This window comes from Amphibalanus amphitrite, unplaced genomic scaffold (assembly GCF_019059575.1).
Source record: "Amphibalanus amphitrite isolate SeventyFive unplaced genomic scaffold, NRLGWU_Aamphi_draft 000709F_arrow, whole genome shotgun sequence".
NCBI classification, from domain to species: domain Eukaryota; kingdom Metazoa; phylum Arthropoda; class Thecostraca; order Balanomorpha; family Balanidae; genus Amphibalanus; species Amphibalanus amphitrite.
Genome location: NW_024882203.1, coordinates 334,802 through 355,320, shown reverse-complemented (window position 1 = coordinate 355,320; position 20,519 = coordinate 334,802). Strand labels below are relative to the sequence as shown.

General features: G+C 48.3%; 2 protein-coding genes across 6 annotated transcripts; both read right to left on the bottom strand.

Moving 5' to 3' along the window:
* Positions 1 to 12: 12 nt before the first annotated feature.
* Positions 13 to 5,070, bottom strand: LOC122364962 (extracellular tyrosine-protein kinase PKDCC-like). Its single transcript, XM_043335790.1, has 6 exons — positions 5,033 to 5,070; positions 2,573 to 3,276; positions 1,924 to 2,283; positions 1,394 to 1,610; positions 868 to 1,044; positions 13 to 510 (listed from the first exon to the last, which is right to left on the bottom strand). The coding sequence occupies exons 2-6, from the start codon at positions 3,086 to 3,088 to the stop codon at positions 416 to 418; spliced, it is 1,365 nt and encodes a 454-aa protein (XP_043191725.1). The 5' UTR covers positions 3,089 to 3,276; positions 5,033 to 5,070; the 3' UTR covers positions 13 to 415.
* A 1,623-nt stretch (positions 5,071 to 6,693) lies between these two features.
* LOC122364956 (putative E3 ubiquitin-protein ligase UBR7) lies at positions 6,694 to 18,773 on the bottom strand. Of its 5 annotated transcripts, none has more exons than XM_043335775.1 (9): positions 18,716 to 18,773; positions 15,842 to 16,003; positions 14,347 to 14,477; positions 11,457 to 11,664; positions 10,657 to 10,759; positions 10,309 to 10,382; positions 9,393 to 9,506; positions 7,800 to 7,956; positions 6,694 to 7,380 (listed from the first exon to the last, which is right to left on the bottom strand). In XM_043335775.1, exons 2-9 carry the CDS (start codon positions 16,001 to 16,003, stop codon positions 7,229 to 7,231), a joined length of 1,101 nt encoding a protein of 366 aa, XP_043191710.1. In that variant the 5' UTR covers positions 18,716 to 18,773; the 3' UTR covers positions 6,694 to 7,228. The 5 variants fall into 5 exon arrangements, with proteins under 5 accessions (XP_043191710.1, XP_043191713.1, XP_043191711.1 ...); XM_043335778.1 differs by lacking the exon at positions 18,716 to 18,773 and adding an exon at positions 18,475 to 18,516; XM_043335776.1 differs by lacking the exon at positions 18,716 to 18,773 and adding an exon at positions 17,353 to 17,608.
* Between the last annotated feature and the right edge of the window lie 1,746 nt (positions 18,774 to 20,519).

Genomic DNA, 20,519 nt, shown 5'->3' with positions numbered 1-20,519 from the left:
GCAGCGTATTGCTGATGTTCAGTGTCACTTTATTGACGTCATCGCTACATATTTGTGTCAGATGAGGGTTACACTTCATACACATACTGGATATGAACACTGGTGTAAATCTAAAAATATAAACCAGCCCCGACCTTGTCTGGTTAGCGTAAAGGCGACGTCTGAATACACTAAAGGAGTACCATCAGTATCACACAAACCCTGTAACTGGCGTTATACGGCCTAACAGCTGCCATAAAGCTACATAAATCTCACTTATTTACAAAACTGAGCCGAGCCACGGCTGAATGCAATATCACCCACGATGCACAGGCTGCGGAAGAGTCGCCTGGCACAGGATTCAGCCGCAAGGCCGGCGTGTCCGTTTGGCACAGTTCAGGTCTGAATATTTGTCACGAGATGGCAGGCAGGGGCGTCACCTCACCGACTGCCGAATATAGAGCGTCGAGTTGAACTCGGGCACTACCTCTCCGGTCACGATCCGTGTCTTGAAGTGGGTCATCAGGCGACCTGTGAGGGAACCAGATGATCATTCAGCATATGGCCAGTGAAAGACTGCACTGTGCCATGGCGATTTCAGCTGTCTTGGTGGATGCATCATGGGCCACTAAATAATGTGTTTGAGTCAACCCGATGAGCATCAGATCATGAGTGAAGGCAATCAGATCGCTACATTTACTACCGCACAACTGGGAACCTCAACTAGCTAACAATATTCCAATACCCCCAGCTCCCCAGGTATCTAGACTTACTACAGAGCACATTCCATTACAGCACATTCCGTTAGTGTTACGGGCCTCTCTGTCCCGTCACCTCCACTGGCCCTTCCCATGACCATTTCACCCCCCCCCCCCCCCGTTCCCTCACCGGTCCAAGTGGTGACATTAGTGATAACGTATCCCTCGCAGCGCCGGTCGGCCGAGCAGAGGGCAGACGCCTCGCGCGGACCGGACACCGACAGCCAGCAGCGGCCCAGCTCGGACGATTGCGCACACCGGTAGTTGTGGCCGGGGAGAGTGGCGTTCGGTACCGCCTCGTACACGGCTGGAGATGGAGACGGGTAAAGTTAGGAGAGTGTTTGGTGTTACCTCTGAGAGTGGTGGAGGGTCAAGAGGTGGGATTGGTCCCGCGTCGTCTATCGCAGAGAACGGCAAAGGGTGAAGGAATGGGCTTTATACAATATCGTCCACTGTTAAAAACGAAACACATGACAGATTAAGCACGGTTGCAGAATCAGATGCATAACTTACCGGATCAGTACGGTGTGTCAGTGTTATCAACTGAAGCTCCCTTCGGCACGCTAGTCTGCCATCCACTTCCCATCACCTCACCCTAGACCACCCGCCCAATTATTCGTACAATTACTCGCATGATCGTATCCAATTACTCGTACCTGACCCGGTGTCAGTAACTCCATAGCCGTGCCTCTGGAACAGTTTGAGCAGCTCCGTGGCGCGCCCGCTCAGCTCCGTCGGACTCAGCTGGGCCGCCGAGCACGAGGCCAGCAGTGCAGTGACGCTGGCGTTCAGCGGGGCCGGCACCCCCTGCAGCAGCAGCGGGCCCAACAGACGCTCCCCGGCCAGCGCCTGGTTCCGCCGCGCGTTGTAGCCCTGCGGTGGGGAGAGAACGGTGGTGAACAGGGGAGGAGAGATGTAGTATGACGGAACGCTGGACAACTGTGTGATGAGGGTCCCATATCAAGCCAGTAAAACTTAAGGACTTCGGATTGAATGACTAAGATAGAGTACCTCGATAAAACTAAAACAGTTACAGGCCCTGTAATTCCGAAACGAAAAAAGAAGAAGAAATAACCACCACTCTTTTTTAGGGGAGATGTGCGATCGAATATCACTTCTACACAAATTAGTGCACACTACACGGTACAGTGCTAATTAACTGTCCCGTCCGAGCGCCATGTCTGACCTGACATCTGCCGGCCGTGCAGCGAGTGAGTGCGGCGGAGGCGGCCGCGGGCGGCGGCAGCAGGCACACGTCCGGTCCGGTGCAGCGCGGCTCGCCCAGCTGCAGGTCGTCCAGGTCGGTCAGCTTGAGCCGGCCGCCGCTGAGCAGGAACTGCTCCAGGCGCAGGTCGGAGAGCGCGGCCGGCCCGAGCGGCGACACGGCCAGGTAGGCGAGCAGCTCGGCGGCGTCGAGCGCCAGCCGCAGCCGCCGCTCCCAGGACAGCTGCAGCAGCGCCAGCTGACTGAGAGGCTCGCCGAGCTCCGTTACCACGGCAACGACGCTGTTCTCGCCGCGGCCCAGCGACAGGCAGAACCCGTACAGCTGCCGGAGGTGGATGGGTCAATGCAAGAGACGGTTACCAGCGAGCAGCGACGGAACCCGTACGGGTGCCGGGTCTGAGCCAATGTCAATGGCAGCTGCACATAATGACAGACATAATGAACAAATGAATGTAATGCATACAGGCTTAAACTGGGGTTTTGGTTTGGGTTTCAGGACGCCTCAGCGACGGAGGCCATTTAGCGTTACAGGCTTAAACTGAATAGAGCCATTGAGCCGTAGCAAAATAAATGAAAATGAATGAGAGAACACCGATTTACCCAGCCCTCACCTCCACGATGGCCGGGTGTCGGAGCTGGTGCAGCAGCTTCACCTCCCTGAACAGTTTGTCGGCCGTACGCCGGTAACACTCGGTGTAGTTGGCGCCCGCCTCCCGGCACAGCCGCATGTCCCTGCCCTCCACATTGACCGTCTTCACGGCCGCCGAGCGGCCCCCGTACGTCGCCTCAAACACCTCCTTGCTCCAGCCGAAGCCGAGCCGGCGGCCCACGGCCAGCGTGGGGAAGTCGGCGCACGTGAACACCGCCCGCCGTCGGCTGCCGCGCACCGAGTTCTGCAGGCGCTGCAGGAACGCCTCGGCGCCTCCGAGCGGCTTCCTCACCGGCTGGGCGGCCAGCTGACGCCACTGGCGCTGCTCCTCCAGCTCGCGCTGCCGCTGCTCCCAGTAGGCCTTCAACACCACCACATTCGCCACCAGAAAGATGAGCACGTAAACCAGCACGAAGGCTGTCAGGTGCGAGACGCGTATCACGTGCACACAGCGTGACAGCTGTACCCGGCAGCCCATGGTGCCTGCAGCTGCACTGAGCTCCCCTCAGCTGCTGAGCAGAAGATGAGGATTGAGGAGCATCAAACAGCCAACTCAGGATGCTAGAAGATCACTGAAAGATGTTGAACTGGTCACCACAAAAAGCAATATCTCTTCCATATGCTCTCAAACTGCAATAAACAATGTCATTCTGCTCCGAAATTTGCCTGGAAAAGATATTGGTTAAAATGGTAATGCTAGAATGCAAACTTTATCAGAACCACTAGCATCAGCTCTAAATGATAAAACACTAGAAGCTAGAATGCAAAGCATGGCAATTTTAACAAGATCAGGGTGGTGTTTCATAGCCACTGCTAGCACACATGGCAAATTCAGTTTTCATGGAAATATCAACAAACTTGGATGCTCCAAAACTGAGTGATCAGTGACTTTACCATAACCTATGACATCAGCATTCAGCTCGCGAAATGCTCTGGCAGCCAGGCAGCGTGGTAGCAGCATGAGACAGTGCCCACTGAAACAGTGTCATCACTGCAGAATGCAGATGCACCGATGGCTGTCACAGATGTAAACCCCGGGATAGGTGAGTAGGTACCTAGGTAGGTACTCAATTTGAATGTAGAGTGCAGGGAGTGAAGTTGGCTAAGGTCACATCTTGACATCTTGCGCCAAAAGTCCTTGTATCGTCCAACTCTAGGCTATAGAACTCAGTATCAGCTGTGTGCCAAAATTTCAACACAATCTGCCTGTTCACTGTTGTGCCAGACATGTTGAAGGTAACATATATTTTTTGTCTGGATTGCAAGTTCTACTTGTGCTATCAACAAACCAATTACCTACTCACAAAGTAGTTCAAGTTCTGACAAATAAGTTCTAAGCTGAGGCTTTGTTCCACATGAGCTCAAACTTTGTTCCACATGAGCATATGAGCATTTACCTCACCATTTTACCAGCATTTGTGTGGTCTGATTGTGCGTCTTGTCAAGTCAACCCGATGTCACAATTTGCAATTTGGCTATCAACTAGGCAGGGGCGAAGAACTGACATTTGTCATGGGGTTTGTTCCCGTCGCTCCTCTAACCTCCTCCAAGCTCCTCTAACCTCCTCTCGTTTCAAAAAATCGTTCCCGTCGCTCCTCCAAGCTCCTCCAAGCTCATCTTGATTTCACATCTCACCACCACTATTTGCCTCCTCCCTCATCCCAAACGAAAGTTGGTTTTTTGGAGGAGGCTCTTGCGTAGACATATTTGGCGCACGTAATACAAATGTGAGTTGTTTATAAATGAGATTTGAGGGAAGTGGAAATGATTTTAGTGATTGATGACGATTGGATATCTTGAAATAGTAATGTTTGATATTAATCTAAGGTTATTTTATTAGAAAGCGATTATTATCTCTTGATTTATGTTTGCGCGCCATAAATCGCCGACCGTTACAGCCCGCAAACAGCTGATTTCCTCGCGAAAATGTTCCCGTGGCTCCTCTGAAACGGCTCTCCTCCAAGCTCATCCAACCTCATCCGAGATTTTTTGGGAGGAGCGACGGGAACAGACCCATGATCTCCAGTGACCAGTGGTTCTTTTCTAGCACCTGGCAAATGGTAGTCAAATTCAAATTATTGCGTAAAAAGCAAATATAGGTACGTTTTCCCAGCAGCATCACTCTCCTCTCGACTTACGCAAAGCAGTTTGGGTCTCAGCATAATTAAAGCACCCCTGGAGCACTATTAAATGGTGACTTTTGAATTTCAGGGGGTGTCAAAAGTCAAAACCCCTGGCTGCAACTAAGTACCATTTACCAACAGCCATGACCACATGACTGTTGGTGCATGACAAACTTGAACTATGCCAATGCTACTTGATAGGAGGGGTGATCAAGCATGCTTTTCCAAATCCAACCCATGCTTTACTTTTCATAAGAAATACTACCGATAAATAATCATGAAATTTGAATATCACCCACGTCAACGTGCCACTCCACATAGAATAACAATAAGCAATAAAAATAAAACAATGAATGGCCTGCCCTAACCTGTGTTCAATTTCAGCGCAAGAAAGGAAACACCAAGGAAACACAACGCGGCACAGCAAATCAAAATACTCTCTTAATTTCAATGATTTGTGTTATAACTTTAATTCTTTAATATGTTTTTGAGTAAAGTAAGCGTGCTTTTGACTGTAATTGAAAGCATACACCTACTTTCGTTTCAACATGCTCTTTCAAAATGGTTTCATGCTGATTTTTGCGATAGCAGGATTCGCACATCGAACACATTTATTGGCACCTCTACGCCATTTTTGTCATTCATAAACGCAAGTAAAGTTCACTAAAACAAAACGACGTCCAAATGCCCGCAAATCGCAACAATTTTTGCGCAGACATCTCTGTCCTTATTGACCTGTTATCGTAAAAAATATAATGCGTCAAGTGGACGATTCGTCAAAGGGCAAGTCCGGGATAGACAGCGCCGTAGACTTATGTATCATCGATATGGAGAAGTCGGTCAGCGCGCGCCACATGTCCGAGACAAAGTTCTTGGATAACCACAGATTACCGCATTGCAGGTTCGAGACTCCATACCGTCCGTGATTTAGGTCGAGGTTCTCTCCATCCAGTCTCACATGCCCACATCCTTTCAAAGAACCGGACCCAGCCCATGCTTCTTGCTTCTACTGCCTAGTCTAGCTGCAGCTACTCCACGCCTGAGGCCAACCCCGTCTAGAAGCTCCTCTCGAGCGCCAAGAGTAGACCGGGGACAGTTCCACCTTTCACCTCAGTCACATGATTGAAATGTGAAATTGTGAATTATTACAATTTCCTTTCTTGACCTCAGATGCTATGCCAATGCAACTTATTCGACACTTATTTATTACGGAGCGAGCGAAGCGAGCGTAGTCTTTCCTTAGATTAACGGAAATTTCTGAGTATGAGCGGCCGGCCGGCCGGCCGGCCGGCCGGCCGGCCGTGGTCACGCTTTTGCGAGGCTTATATCTCAGCAACCACTTGACCGATTTACACGCGGTAATTTTTGTAGGGTAGCTTCATTCCTTCTACCAAGTATTGGACTATTCCCGATGCATGTGGGTGACCCCTTATGCACGTGCCACGTGCAAAACGAAGAGGTGTCACTTTTGTAATTGTTGCAATATCTCGGTAACTACTTGGCCGATTGCGCTGAAAGTTGGCATGTAGGTAGGCACCCACTAGGCACTGCATATACATGTGCCAGAGTTGGGGTGCTGCTGCACGTGCGCACGTGCAGGGGTCGTTTCCAGATCTCGAGAACGGCTGGACCGATTGCGCTCAAATTTGGTACACGGTTAGGGACCGGTTAGTAGGGTGCCGTGCACAAGTCAGTTGGGACCCATTTTGCACGTGCGCACGTGCAGGGTGCCGCTTCCAGATCTCGAGAACGGCTGGGCCGATTGTGCCCAAATTTGGCACATCGCTAGAGACCAGTTAGTAGGGTGCCGTGCACAAGTCAGTTGGAGGTACCCCCTCGCAATTTCGCACGTGCAAGGCCCACCCTCTCGCTCGCTCCGTTAGTCGCCCCAAAAGGCGTTATACTGGTGGTTCATTACTCATAACACCGGGAATCTAGCATTCTATGGATAAAGGCAATGACAAGGACAAAAGTGTATCAGAACATGACAAAATAAGCAACATTTTACAGCTGAATATCTTGTCAATCAAGAGCGCCACGAAAAATACATGTAGAGTTTGCACAATTTACATAAACACAAAAAAAAAAAAACAGGGCAAATGTGCCACGGAAATCGGCAGCAAACGACGCTGATTTATCAGCAGGAAAGACGAGATGAATCGCGTGGTGACGACAGACGTTTAAAAATACATTTTTTTTCTACAACACTTGTTCGGCCAATTTCGAGCCAGCTCCTCAGCCTTTCAGCAATTATCACATATCTATGAAGCACGCGACTGTCGAATTTCATTCACCAATCACGGGCGTCATTTGGACACCGGTCCGGTACATTCCACGTTCGCCGCAAATGAGAATACACACATCAATTTATGCCGTTCGGTCACCGACATCACTCGTGTCGTGGCCTGTGCCTCACGCAGGCGACCCGAGGGCAGAAGGAATGCTGGGCCGGGAGGCGAAGGGCAAAACTCAATGAGCGATCTGTTGTGGCGACTTCATCGGCAGTAGTGTGACATCTCGGTCTTCTGCCGCTTCCGCGACTTCATTCCGGAGAAAAACTCTTGGATGTCCTCTTCACGGACCACCTTCTTGTTCTCAGCGAACTTCTTCAGGTAACTCATCAGCTCAGACTTCAGATCATTGTATTCTGGAACAGCAGAGGGAGGCAGCTTGGTTACAGCTTGGTTTCCACTCCATCGCCATAGACAATCGCCAAAGACAATGGTTTCCACCCGGGATGGCTATAGACAATTGACGTAATTGGCATATAACAATGCTCGCGTTATAGGTCTCAGTGGCGGTTCCATGCCAGTTACTAAACGCACCATCATTTTCCTAACCAGCAAAGTGGCAGACTCACAAACAAGGCTTCCAAAATATACTGAAACTTTAGGATTTCCTGCTGCACAGACCCACCAAAGTTACACGTCAAAACCGTAGCCAAGACCAAGCACCTTTCAAATCTCCACCCTACACCGACAAGATCCCTTAATCTAACCCATACCGTAGCCCAGGCCCCACCCGCGGCAGGTCTGCGGTGTCGGGACGCGCGCGGCGGTAGCTTACCGTGCACCACCTCGATCTGCTGCACTCTGTCCATGTTCTCCAGCGCGCGCATGCCGGCGGCATAGCTGCCGGCGTCGCGGCGGCCGCGAGCCTCGTACGCCGCGACAGAGTCCTCCTCGTCGAGAAGAAACTCCACCGACGAGGTCTGGTACATCGCCTGGTGGGCGGACGGAGGAGACTCAGTGGTGGCAGAGGCAAAATCGGCCAAAAAGGGTGACAGGCGCACACACTACCGATAGGAACAAGATGCGAAGCGATGGAAGACGGAGGTGCAGCCTTTGTATCAGTACCTCCTTGTTTGGATGTGCCAATGAAGTAGGCAGGGAAGGAGTCATCAGTCATGTACGATAATAAGACATTTTCGTAGCTTTTGATATTTATGAAAGTTCTTTCTACCCATCACGACCTACGCACTTCGGTTCTGCGACACCTGAGCGAGCGTCATTTCAGCGAACGACATTTGAGCGAAGCCTTTTCAGCGATTATCAATTTAAGCGATTGACTTTTTCAGCGATTGTCAAGTCGACGAATTAAATCACAGCGATTATCAACTTAAGCGAGGACCAGAATCAGCGAAACCAGATTGAGCGAGTATATGGAGGTCAATGGGGGACCAACTGAGCGAACACAGTTACAGAGAAACCGAACGCGACGGAAGTCAATCATTTGCTACTTTTCGGGAATTCTTGCCCTTGGAACCCGTTTGGTATGTGTCATGCTTCAAGCTGCGCGCGGCAAATTGAAAATTTTCTTTTAAGCTTGGAAACCACAAAAATATTTGGCCTCATTCTGCAACTTTGATCTGGAAATGTGGAACGCGAGAGATAGGACGATGGAAGTAATGCCAAGCCAAGGACCAATTATAAACTCGAGGGATGGCACAGGGGATCCAGTCTATGTTTCAGGGACCTCACCTCACCCAAATATCTGGAAATTCGTACGGTGCTTGGGGCAAGAACAAATTTTACAACATGGGGAACTGATCCAAATTCAAGCGGGGGAATTTCGCGAAAAACAGCACAGGCAATATGAATCTCTGAACAAACGTTTGGTCATCATTATTGGCAAACAGCAGGGGGGGGGGGCGGGGGGGGGGGGGTGAAATCGAACCACTGTAATTTTTGAGAAATGTGGCATTAAATTGGGAGCTTAATGTCTGAACTTTGAACGTGACATTCGCCATCCAGTTCCAGATAACCATGTTCCGGAAACATTCGTTGTACGTACGCTCGCAAAAGAAAAAAGAAAAAATACACCGTTACGGGACGATGAAGTGTTTCGCTGAAATGACAGTCGCTCAAACTGTAGTCAACGAAAAAGATGTCGCTGAAACATAGCTTTCGCTTAAATTGATAATCGCTATATTTGATAATCGCTCAATTTGATATTCGCTAAGTTGCCAGTTGCTGAAAATGGTTCGCTCAAATGACGTTCGCTCAAATGACACTCGCTAAAGTCGCTCGCACCGACGCACTTCACATGCATTGAAGCTCTGCTTGTATTGTGAAGGCTGGGAACTGAAGAATGGGTAAGCATCTAGGAGTACCTAAAGGGCAGGTTCAATCCCATAGGTTCGGGGCACACACAACATACCTTACAGTCGTCGCATGTGCAGAGAAGTTTCCGCCATCCCTGCTTCCAGAACAGCGCCCCCTTGGCTTTGGACGGCGACGGCAGCTTTCCAGACGGAAGCCGGCACGAGGACTCCTGTGAAACAGGCACACGTCATTGTAACTATAAAACGCGCACAAGCACACGCCATTGTATTATTGCGGATTAATCGCATGCCTTACCATGCCTTAGTATAACATAGAAGGAACGAACATATGGGTCTGCAAGCAGGTCAGTCGTTCGAAGCTGTCACGTTTTCCGGCTCTTCATTCAAGATAAGAACAGAAGGAATCATGATCACGAACACGTCCCCGGGCCCCTGGGTGTCGAGTGTGAACTGGCTTTATCTAGTCGCCGAACCAGTAACCGGACTTCGCTCGATGGAATTTATCACACGATATAAAAGGCTGGAAACAAGACAACGCGCTCCGCACTGTGTACCACGCGCCCATCGAACACCAACGCAACCCAGCTGCTGACATCCCAGCTACAAGGATTAACGTCCATTGATACACTTATCAGCCTGCAGACCAAAACGCAACATCGCCACGGTCTTTATACAAACCTTCCGGCGGTAAACTACTGTGCATGAACATTTAGTTTTTGAACCCGCACAAGACCAATCACCAAAGACGTGAAATTAGAAATAGTCTTCAGTCATTCATGGAGAATGGTCATTGACGTTACTAAGCATTAGGTACAATATAAATGTTGCCCGATGAGTCACTTCCAAGACCGAGTTTCCACTAATGACCGCTGAGAGACTAAGTTTTATAAAACATAAGCAAAAGGATAGTAGAATTCGAGTGGATAGGTAACATAACTACAAAGCTGGCGGGACAATCTGCATATCTACATATACGATAAAGATATCGACAACGGAATACGCAATACAAACCTTCTTGGGACTGTTCTTTGGACTAGCACTGGACACTTTCTTTGGCGATTTGTTTGAAGTATTCGCTGCCATTTCTGGAAAAAGGAGAATAAATATCATATGATTAACGTTTACTAATACCTTTAGAACAGACACGCAGCAACTATAATGCCTGTTCATTTTTAGCGACAACGTAATTCAAAACTTATTCCGATGAACTTTGAGATAAGCTCAGAATACGCTTCATTCAATGTCGTGCATCTGAGCAATACAAATTAGGTTACACTAAGCTACCACACTAATACACTACCACACATCAACTAATTAGGAGTTCATTATACACAGACTGTCCCGTCCACCCCGCCTCACCGGTATCGGCGGCGTAGCGGCCGAGGAAGGGGAGCCGCTCCACGCACCCGGCGCACGTCATCTCGGCGTAGTCGCTGTCGGCGGGCGGACGGACGCCCATGTGCTGCCGACGAGAGACGGGAGGGTCAGGTGGGACTGACGCCGAATAGAAGACAGCTGCTCAGAGGGCCCGGCTGGGGGCGGGTAGGGACGGTTCAGAGCGGGGCTGGGGGCGAGCAGAGGACAGTTCAGAGCGGGGCGAGTAGAGGACCGGGCTGAGGGCGAGTAGGGGCGGTTCGGAGCCGCGCTGCCGGGGCCGCAGTCATCACCGTCAGCCTCGGCCCTCGAGAGCCAATTACCCTCAGCCGCAGCTGCCGCCCAAGATGGACGTGCCCGCTGAAATACCACACATTTCCTCCCATGACAAATTACATGATACCAGGAAATCCAGGGCAATACAAATATCGCAACAATATCTCGAAATGGCTTATGCATGAATCGGTAGAGCGCAACGACAGAGTAATCGGGGAAATAAAATGATTCATCACTTCATATTAGTATCCGGCATTCTTGGAACAAAATCATCCCGATTTCCCGACACCTTATTAAATACGTCGGATACGCAAGATGCATCTTTGAGACGGAAAATGATAGCCGTCAGTGTTCAGCGTAAAAACCATTCGTGATGTAAACTGCTTATGCATCTGCGGCAATCAACTATCCCCAAGGTCATCATTATTCTAAAAAATCAAGAGACAACGGAACAAACAACGAAACAAACAAGCAAACGAACAAACCAAAAAAGGCGCGCCGCCACTGACCCGTCCGTGGAACCAGTCCTCGCAGACGACACACTGCACCATCTGGTCGGGCGTAGCATCCTCCGGGTCCGGGTACGGCCGGCTGCACGTGCAGTAGAGGCCGGCGTAGTTCTGGTTGTACGAGTTCGCCTCGTTGTCGCCTGTCTTGGCCGTCAGGCGACACGTGACGTCCGGCATACGGCAGCCGCCGCAGTCGCAGCGGAAATTTCTACCGGATGACGGAGGATCATAAATAGGTGGGTAGCGGTTTTGATTAATCAAGGTTAGTTAGGGAGAGGGAGCGTTTTGAAGGTTCATGTTTTTTTCGGCTAGACCACAACTGCCGCGAAACACTGTTAACACACTTTATTCCTAGCTTCATTTTGACAGTGCAGAAATTTATGCCAGCCATCATCCACTGCAGATCGATCACGGCATCACGCAGCGGGTAGATGCACCATGTAATTGATTCATACTCTGCAATGGCACCGTGCGTTTACACTGTGTGTATGCATCGAACACCCTTGTCGGATTTCCGATTTCACCACTCCTATAGTCAGATATAATCGGATTCGTCGGATACTAATGTCGGACATAGTCGGATTAAATTTTCACCGATAATCAACAACGTTGAAGAACAAAAACAAAAGCAAGGCAATGACAATGGCCCAGTGATATCATTTACAGTACAAGAAGTAACCAATTCGACAACAATTGCATTCAATGCAAGGCCATCTATGGAAGGTACAGTCACTCCCCCGCCGACCAATCAGAGACAGATCCTGAGTGACGTCACCCCTGATGCTCGCAAGGAGTACTCCATTCCTTTAAAACGTCAAAATGACTAACTTCATTTGAAGATTGCTGGTGACACTCTACACATATCGCTCAACCGTTGATGTCATTGGAAAGTCCAACTAATTTTCTAGCGATAAAAAAAGAGCAGCAATATGCTAAGAAATGGCCAGTTTTGAAGATATAGACTATTTAAAAATCCCCTTCAGTTGCAGGAAAGCAACGTAAAAACGCATCGAGTTTATATTTTTACTATAAATAAATCATTTTTCAGTAAGTTTTTAGATATGGTATCGATTTAATCATCAACTTTATTAAAATATTTTTATTACTTGTAACTTTACTTCAAAATAATATTTTCAAAAATGGCAACTGTTGGTAAGTAGCTTTGAAGCGATTGTGGCGCACTGCGCCATTATTGTCCTGAGGCCCCCTTATGATGTCATCAAAAGTGGAGTGACATGGGCCTGATTCAATGCGTCTTACAAGTTATATGAGCTGGTTGTTTTGACGTTATATGACATCTCTGATATCTACACAAAACTGAGGTGAAGACAAATATGACGAGGCGTTTGCGTTGGGGCTGCTGCAGAGTAGCCCGTGTTTTTCAGCGGCAGGTTCTACATCTCAAGCGTTACCAAACAAATAAGGATATTCGGAAAATACGAATGTGTGCGAACTGTTTGACACCCCGGCATCACTGCAAAGTCCGCTCATTAAGCGGCTCGCCCAGACAAAACGGCTACGAGATTAAAAAACTTCCAAGCATCCGGAGGCCACACTGATTCAAAGGCCGAGACCCCGGGTGCTGTGCACAGGGGTTAGTAGTATTTTACTTGGGCTTCTGTTCATATCAGAGGCAGATAATTCGAACTTGGAACTCTATTCCATATTTTGTTGATTAGAACATTAGGGGGCGTCGACTGCGGTGGTCATTTTGCATCCATCTACTCCATATTTAGAATACTCCAACAGGCATGTAATAATCACATTAGAAAAGGTCCCGTCATGTAAAAAAAAAAACTAATCTAACAGCAAGTTCCCGCAACATTTTTCTTGATCGCATCCCAAAGCCTCGGCTTAGCGGTTTTTTTTCTTTTCTTTTTGACAGTTTGGGCGATGACTCCAGTGATCGTCAGACGCACGCAATGTCCCTCTCTCCCCATTGGTTCATCATTGTTGTTGATAAACTGACGTTAATGATCGGCAATAATGGCTCACTCATGTTCGCCTGACAGCCTAAAGCAGAAACTAAGAGCATCTATAAGTAGCGTTCGCCATAACTACAATATCGATTACGCCTGAAAATGGACTGATTGTATCCGATAAACATTATAAATGTACGATTAAGTAGATAGACACTCGGAGGCGGGAGGGGCGCGTTCTCCAACAGACCTCATTGGTTTATTGAGCATATCCTAAATAAAAATAAAAAACAGTAAGATGATAATTGATACAGCAACGAATTAACGTAGCCACATGAGCTAGAGGCCGTACGCTGAAGGCACACACTCGATCTGCAGTATGTGTTGCAAACGTGACAGCTCTTGGCGTTCATCGGCCACTCTATGAATTGACGCCATCGCTCCTTTTTTTATGTCTAGGTGATGGGAGCTTCACAGCCTGATGTTTGGCTGCCTTAGAACTTAAAAGCGTAATGGCGCAGGTAGCCGGATATATCATCACACTCAGCAGGACTTTGACCACCATCCATGACCTGATAGTGACCTTCGGACAGGACAGCATGGGGCAGCAGAGAGCGCAGCAGCGCGTGCTTCTTAGAGATAAGACGTCAGACCAGCGAACATAAAGCGCAAGGATCACATAAAATGGAGTGTGATGCGATATTCCGCTGGCATGCTAGAGCAAACAACGTCCATTACTTGAGAGTACTAACACAGCTTGTTACACCAAAGCTTCCTCTTAGAGCTATCTTGTGGGCAGTGAGCGCACACCAGCATGCCTGGTGCAGTTATACAAACTTTTACATCCGCTTAATATGTAGCCTCATGTTATATGCCAACAACGAATACCAAACTCAAGTGCCCGTTCCAAGCACATGAGTATTGGGTAGCTAACACAGTAACGAGTGTGCCAGACGTTCCAGCTGACCCACCGTTTGGTGTAGAGCTCCACCAGCTCGTGCGCCTCGTGACAGTGGTAGCTGCAGGCCAGGCACACGCCGGCCGGCCGGTCCTTGTCCGAGCAGGTCAGACACGAATACAGTGGCTGGCGCTTCATGTACCCCTGCGGAAGACAGCACAAAAGTCAGAGACGGCACCGGGGTCCTGCGATGTGCGATCAGCGATGCATTGGTTATCAGTATCACTACATTCGTATGTTTGATCAACAAGAACGGTCATTCCGAGACCCGTAACCGGACCGATTTTCATCTGTGTATCGTTTTTCTCATAGGCTCAAATCTACGTCGCAATTCTTCAAAAGCAGAGCCAATATTTGGTATGCTTATGGGTATGACAAAATAGCATTAAATATGTATGTTCATATCTGTGGCGTGTGGTATCTCGCCCCAATCCCGTCAGTCACTGGTGATAGCCACAAGGTGGAATTCGGAAAGGCAGTCCTATGAAAGATAAGGTGGCCTGAGTTCAATCAATGGAGGCAGACCTTTGAGGCCCTACACTGACATTTGGTGACAGAGGCTAGGAGGTGCTGGAAATGATAGGGAGGAAGTTGCAGGGATCTCAGTGCCATGGGCACATGTTAAAATTTGTGGAAGGCATGTGTGTCAGCAAGCAAAGGTTGCAGATAGAGTATGGACAATATTTACAAAGGCAAAGACGTGCAGACAGTAACAAATGTAATATGATAAATGTGAGATTCTTGATCATTATCAAATAAATTATAAATGTGATACAAAGAATGCAATGGCAAAGACAAGGACAGGCATTTGTTGACAAACAATGTCAGTCAAATCAACAATAATGAATAAACAGTGATGCTTCTTGCAGATTTAGCAAAAGCCCTGTTTCATATTCACAGTTAAACGGTCTAAAAAATAAGTCACTTATACTGTATAGTATACCGATTGCATTACAAAACTAAAAATTTGTCATATATTTTTTCACAAATGAGCAATAATAGTTACAACCTACAACCAGGGATGCGGAGCCGTGAAAATTTCAGACGGCTCCGACTCCGGCTCCGGCTCCGGAGAAAAAATCGGCTCCGGCTCCGGCTCCGGTTCCGGGTGAAATCTCATGGCGGCTCCGGCTCCAGCTCCGGCTCCGAGTAAAATGGTCCGGCTCCGGCGGCTCCGGCTCCTACTCAGTAGTCAGTACATATCCTATGCGATTAATTAAATACGGGTGGAAGAAAAAAGGCGATTCGATTGGTGCACGTTGCTTCTGTATGTGCATAACAAGGCAATTTTGAATACCACATGTTTTACTGTCTTGTACCGTCAAACCGAACTAAGGTCAATAATTGTTTTCCTCTTCAAAAAGGAGCCGGAGTCGCCCCCTTTTTTGACGGCTCCGGTTCCGGCTCCGGCTCCGGGCTATATTGTTTCACGGCTCCGGCTCCGGCTCCTGGCAAAATATGCCGGCTCCGGCTCCAGCTCCGGCTCCGCACCCCTGCCTACAACCCACCTGATCATAGGAGCAATGCTTGTCATCTGTGTTTCCAAGCACAGCGGCAGCATCCTCGTCAAGCTCCTCCTCCTCTTGCAGCACGTCCAGCATTGTGACGCTGTCCTCATTGGGAGGAATGGCCGAGCCGCTGCTTCCCGCTTCCGCTGCGCCATCAGACATCTGCAGACCGCAGGCACAGTCCACACTCCAAGTCAGACATGTGAAGTTCTATAAAATTCCTTACACTGATGCTTTTTGACAGTCCGATGGAGATGGTGATGACGATGATTCTGTGAAATCACCTATGCTGGTTAAAACATGCATACCGAAGCACCTGGCCACCTTAGCATTTCGAAAATTGTCAAAATACCAGGTTGATTGGTTGGTTTGGATTTCTAAATGCCAGATACTGGTGACTGATACCAGACATTGCAAACAACAATATAACCATATGAACCATATTGATATCTATATAAAAGCAGGCCAAGGCCCCTGTTCTCCTACCTGGAAATTCTAAGACACCTCGGTTTATATAGCCTTGGACACCTCACTAGGCTACAGTTCAGACTTGTGTACTATCAATTTGTCCAAGGGCATTGACCTTTGATAATAATCAACAGAAAATAAATTGTATTGCTCCTATAAAAATAAAAATATCCGTATAACCATCCGGCCTTGAACCATCCTAATGTGCGCCATTTTTGTAGCGTCCCAATAACAGCTGATCTTTTGGCGCGCGCACAATCGCTGCCATATGTCACCAAATTTACTTTACCCTATAGAGTAAAGTTAGGTAAAGTACAGCCATTGCCAAATAAGCATCCTCAGTCAGCCGATTTATATCACAGTAACAGTTGCGTGAATAATGTGATATTCTAATCTGGCGGAGCCCTTCGTCTTGCAGAAAATATCTAAAAAATATATTCTGACCTTCTGAGTACGTGACACAAACACCTCGGCAAGTCCGCCCGACCTATAGGTTTTCTACATACGCGCCTGCCGAGGGGAGGGGGGGGGCGGGTACAACCCCCCTCGCCGTTTCGCCCCTGGTGGAGCTAGCGCGTCGCGGAAAAACGAGCGTGTGCGCCGTTACGAGACGCTGAGATTGGTACCCGATTTTAAGGTCCTAGGTCAACCAGTGACCTCTGAGGTCAGGTCAAGTGCCCCAAGGTACGGTTCAGTTTTTGGTGAATAACTTCGCAAAAAAACGGCCGCAGAGCCACGATTTTGGCAGCATCGTGTTCGCCTCGTTCAGGCGCGTCGAATGATATACTTTTTGTTTGGGTCAGGTCAACTTAGAGTGTTGACCTCAGGTCAAGATCAGGTCAGCACCCCCAGGTCATGAAGCTGGTCGAAAGAGGGCATGTCGCATATCATTCGATTTGGCAGGTCTTCCTGAGTCCATTGGTGGCTTTCCCGACTCGCTAGCTCAATTTGATCAAGAGTTATTGACGAAAAACTAATATGACCTTGATGACGTCATAAATGACGTCACGCAAGGTCAACATTGCAAAAGTGACGCATCTTACCTTGCAAGGAGTGCATCAAATCACGATTCTGTGTGCTTGAGAATTGAGATAGTTAGAGATAGTTCCCGGCGGCAGAATAGCAGTTTGAATTTTTCCCCATTGACTTATAGGGGAGAGTGGGGAAAGATGCCCAGGGTTTTGCTTTGTCATATATTATTCAAAAATGACGATCGGAAAGCAAAAACTTGGAGTTTCAACGGAAGCCGACATCATTTTTTTCCAAAAATATCACACTTACGTGCCTGAAATATGATAACTTTTTTTGCTATTAAGCATTTTCCTGAAGAAGTGAAAGGGGGCATCTTACCCCACAGGGTGGGGAAGACGCCCCCTGAGGTTGGGGAAGATGCCCCCTGCACTATAAGTGACATAAATGGGCACGTGAATCGCCTGAACGAATCAGTTGTCCCTTCGAGCCTGCAGAAGACACCAAGCGTCATCGTAAGGGCCCTCACAAGTAGTCGTAAGGGGCTTCAAAGGTCATCGTTGGGGCTATCATAGTCCAGCGCGGCCAAACAAGCCTCCGTGGTGGCGTTCGGAGACCAATGTGGGGCCTTTATAGGTCTTCATGATGCTTGAGGGCCCTCGAGCCCATCGTGGGGACCTCAGATGCCAGCGCGGCCCGTGGAGCCAACGTGGGAGCCCTCAAAGGATGTCATGAGGGGCCCTGGAGCCAATAATGGGGCCCACAGAGGCCGTCGTGAGGACTCTCAGAGTCAGGTGCCGCCCAAAAAGTCGCTGTGTGGGCCGAGAGACCGGCATGGGGAGCACCCGACCGTACTGGACTCTCAATAGTCCCAGATCGGCTTTTGTCTCTCATTACAAGTATGTAATAAATGATTTGACGGGCTGCTTGAAGGACAGCCTAGGGATTTAGGGGGGCGTCTTTCCCCATCAGGACAGGGGGCATCTTACCCGAAGGTACCGAAGTAATATTAAATCAGCACAATTTGTTAGCCATACAACTACACCCTGAAACAAACTGTTTGGGACACAGTACACGCATGTCAATGTATCACGACTATAGCAAGGGACGCAAAAATTATCTACCTTCTTTGATATTTACAATGTTTTGACACCAAAATATTTTTTGAAAGCAGCAAATAAAAAACATGCAATCACCAGCCAGCCGTTGCCCAACTGAGCTTCGCAAATTTTTGTGCAGTTAACAAGGCAGGCTTCCGCTTTACGCTAAGAACATTAATTTCCAGGTTCGATTCTTTGTTTCGCCGCTAGAGGGGGTGGGGCGTCTTTCCCACCCTGGGCATCTTACCCCACTCTCCCCTAAGGTGAGGTCACGAAAATGACCTGACCTCATATGACCTTTAGGAAAAATCCGAGATATACAAGTTGTGAGACTTACATTGGATCACGGTCATAGAATACTAAGGTAACACGGAGCCGAAGCTTCAAGCCAGGGGACACGGGAGGCATGCCGTCAGCTGTCCATTTATAAATAATCGGTTTCTTTGACTTAATTTCTAATGTTTTTCTGATGTTTTGCATCAATGAGGTACATCAAAAATTAAGTTTTATTTTTTTTTGAGGTCGAAAATATTTTGTTGTCCAAACTATCCCCGTTTAAAGAAAATAGACAAGGGGAGAGTTTACCCAGGACCCTATGGAGAGAGTCAACCCAGGGCCCTATGGGAGAGAGTTAAAGGGACCCTCCCACCTTAACATTAGTTTTGAGTTGAGATAGCCAAGTTTGCGGCCAGGCTCAGAAACCACCATTTATCCTGGTCGCAACCCCCACAGCTTTATGGTGTTCAAGAAATTTCTTCCCTTTACTTGCAGGGTGGGACCAGCGTGGTCCCTATCTCTTAACCATTACGGGAATCTGATGACGTCATCAGGCTTTCGAACGTCCGTTAAATGTTTGACTAAAACGTTTTGTAGCACGCGGTGGTATATGCTGCTTTGCGCGCAACAAATGCCGCACTTTCAAATAAAGTCGCTAGGAACAGCGGAGATCCCAAAAAGTAAACAAAAGTAAAAGTCTAATATCTTGAAAACCGGTGAATATTTTTCGATGAAATTTGGTAGATATTCGTTTTTGCTCTTTCTGAACCGAGCGACATCACTTTCATGCCAATTCATTAACTTTTTTGAAGGTGGGAGGGTCCCTTTAACACGTGCTTCTATGGGGCGAATTCGATGCAACAATGGCGCAGTAGCGACATTACTCTTGTTCGATGTTTTTCGGACGACAAAGATTCTACGCCATTCGGCCAATCACATTCCATAATTGCAGCCGAGCCCCCGTTGATCTAGAACGGGATTGGCCGGACGACGTACAATCTTCGTCGTCTGAGAGACATCGAACGAGGGGTACATCGACTGAACATACATTGCGATTCAATATTCAGTATTTTATGACCGTGATTGCAATCCAAATTTGCATTTGAGCTCAGCAGTCGAGTGTGGTGCCAAAAATACCAGAAGCGATGTCCTATATACGGCCTTGACCAGAAGTGTTGCATGCCCTGGATGCAGAAAAACAAGATTGAGATGAGTGGATCAAGATGTATCTTTCGTGCAGATGTATCAAGATCAAGATGAGATCCTTTCACTTAAGATCCATGCAGGTGAGGTTCCAGTGAAATTTGAATTCGATAGGTAGCTATTTTTGATTTTGCTTTGATACTTGTGGTAAGGAAACATGATTATGGTTGCATGAACCGCCCACTGCTCATTGCTGTCTTGTCTCACGTTCGATATCCGATCACCATTCTTAAATAGCTCACCCCATATGGAAATCAGGTTTCAGGAGGCCACTAGGCTTGTGGGGCCTGGTCTCAATGAGCTCCCAGTGCTAAGGACAGTCAGGCTCATATGCTGGGTAAGGTCAGGTTCAGGTAGGCCAGTATGCACTCTGCAAAGCATGGCAATTTCGACAAGATCTCGTCTGTGCTGGCTTGTCCGGCTGGTGAGGCTTTGGTGTGGCGTGGATTTAGCTTGGTGCAGTGCGGATTTTGTGTAGCGCGGTGCAGATTTGGTCTGGTGTGGTCAGGTGGTGGGGGATGTAGTGTAGTGCATTTTAAATGTGGCTGATAGGTGTGCGGTGGTCAGAACGGACTGTGCCAGTGCTGGTGCCTGGTGGTCCCACCAATCACGGGGGTCATCTCCTGTTGTGACCCAGGGCCCAGGGGGTCTAGTCAAAACCT

What these genes read in the sequence shown, in the direction of transcription:
- LOC122364956 (XM_043335775.1), bottom strand. Translation starts at nt 16,003, where the DNA reads ATGTCTGATGGCGCAGCGGAAGCGGGAAGCAGCGGCTCGGCCATTCCT. An exon ending in AGGACTGGTTCCACGGACGG is followed by an intron (nt 10,760 to 11,456) that starts GTCAGTGGCGGC and finishes TCTCGTCGGCAG; the next exon opens with CACATGGGCGTCCGTCCGCC. An exon ending in CAAAGAACAGTCCCAAGAAG is followed by an intron (nt 9,507 to 10,308) that starts GTTTGTATTGCG and finishes CCTGTTTCACAG; the next exon opens with GAGTCCTCGTGCCGGCTTCC.
- LOC122364962 (XM_043335790.1), bottom strand. Translation starts at nt 3,088, where the DNA reads ATGGGCTGCCGGGTACAGCTGTCACGCTGTGTGCACGTGATACGCGTC. An exon ending in GACACCCGGCCATCGTGGAG is followed by an intron (nt 2,284 to 2,572) that starts GTGAGGGCTGGG and finishes CACCTCCGGCAG; the next exon opens with CTGTACGGGTTCTGCCTGTC. An exon ending in AGTTACTGACACCGGGTCAG is followed by an intron (nt 1,045 to 1,393) that starts GTACGAGTAATT and finishes CTCCATCTCCAG; the next exon opens with CCGTGTACGAGGCGGTACCG.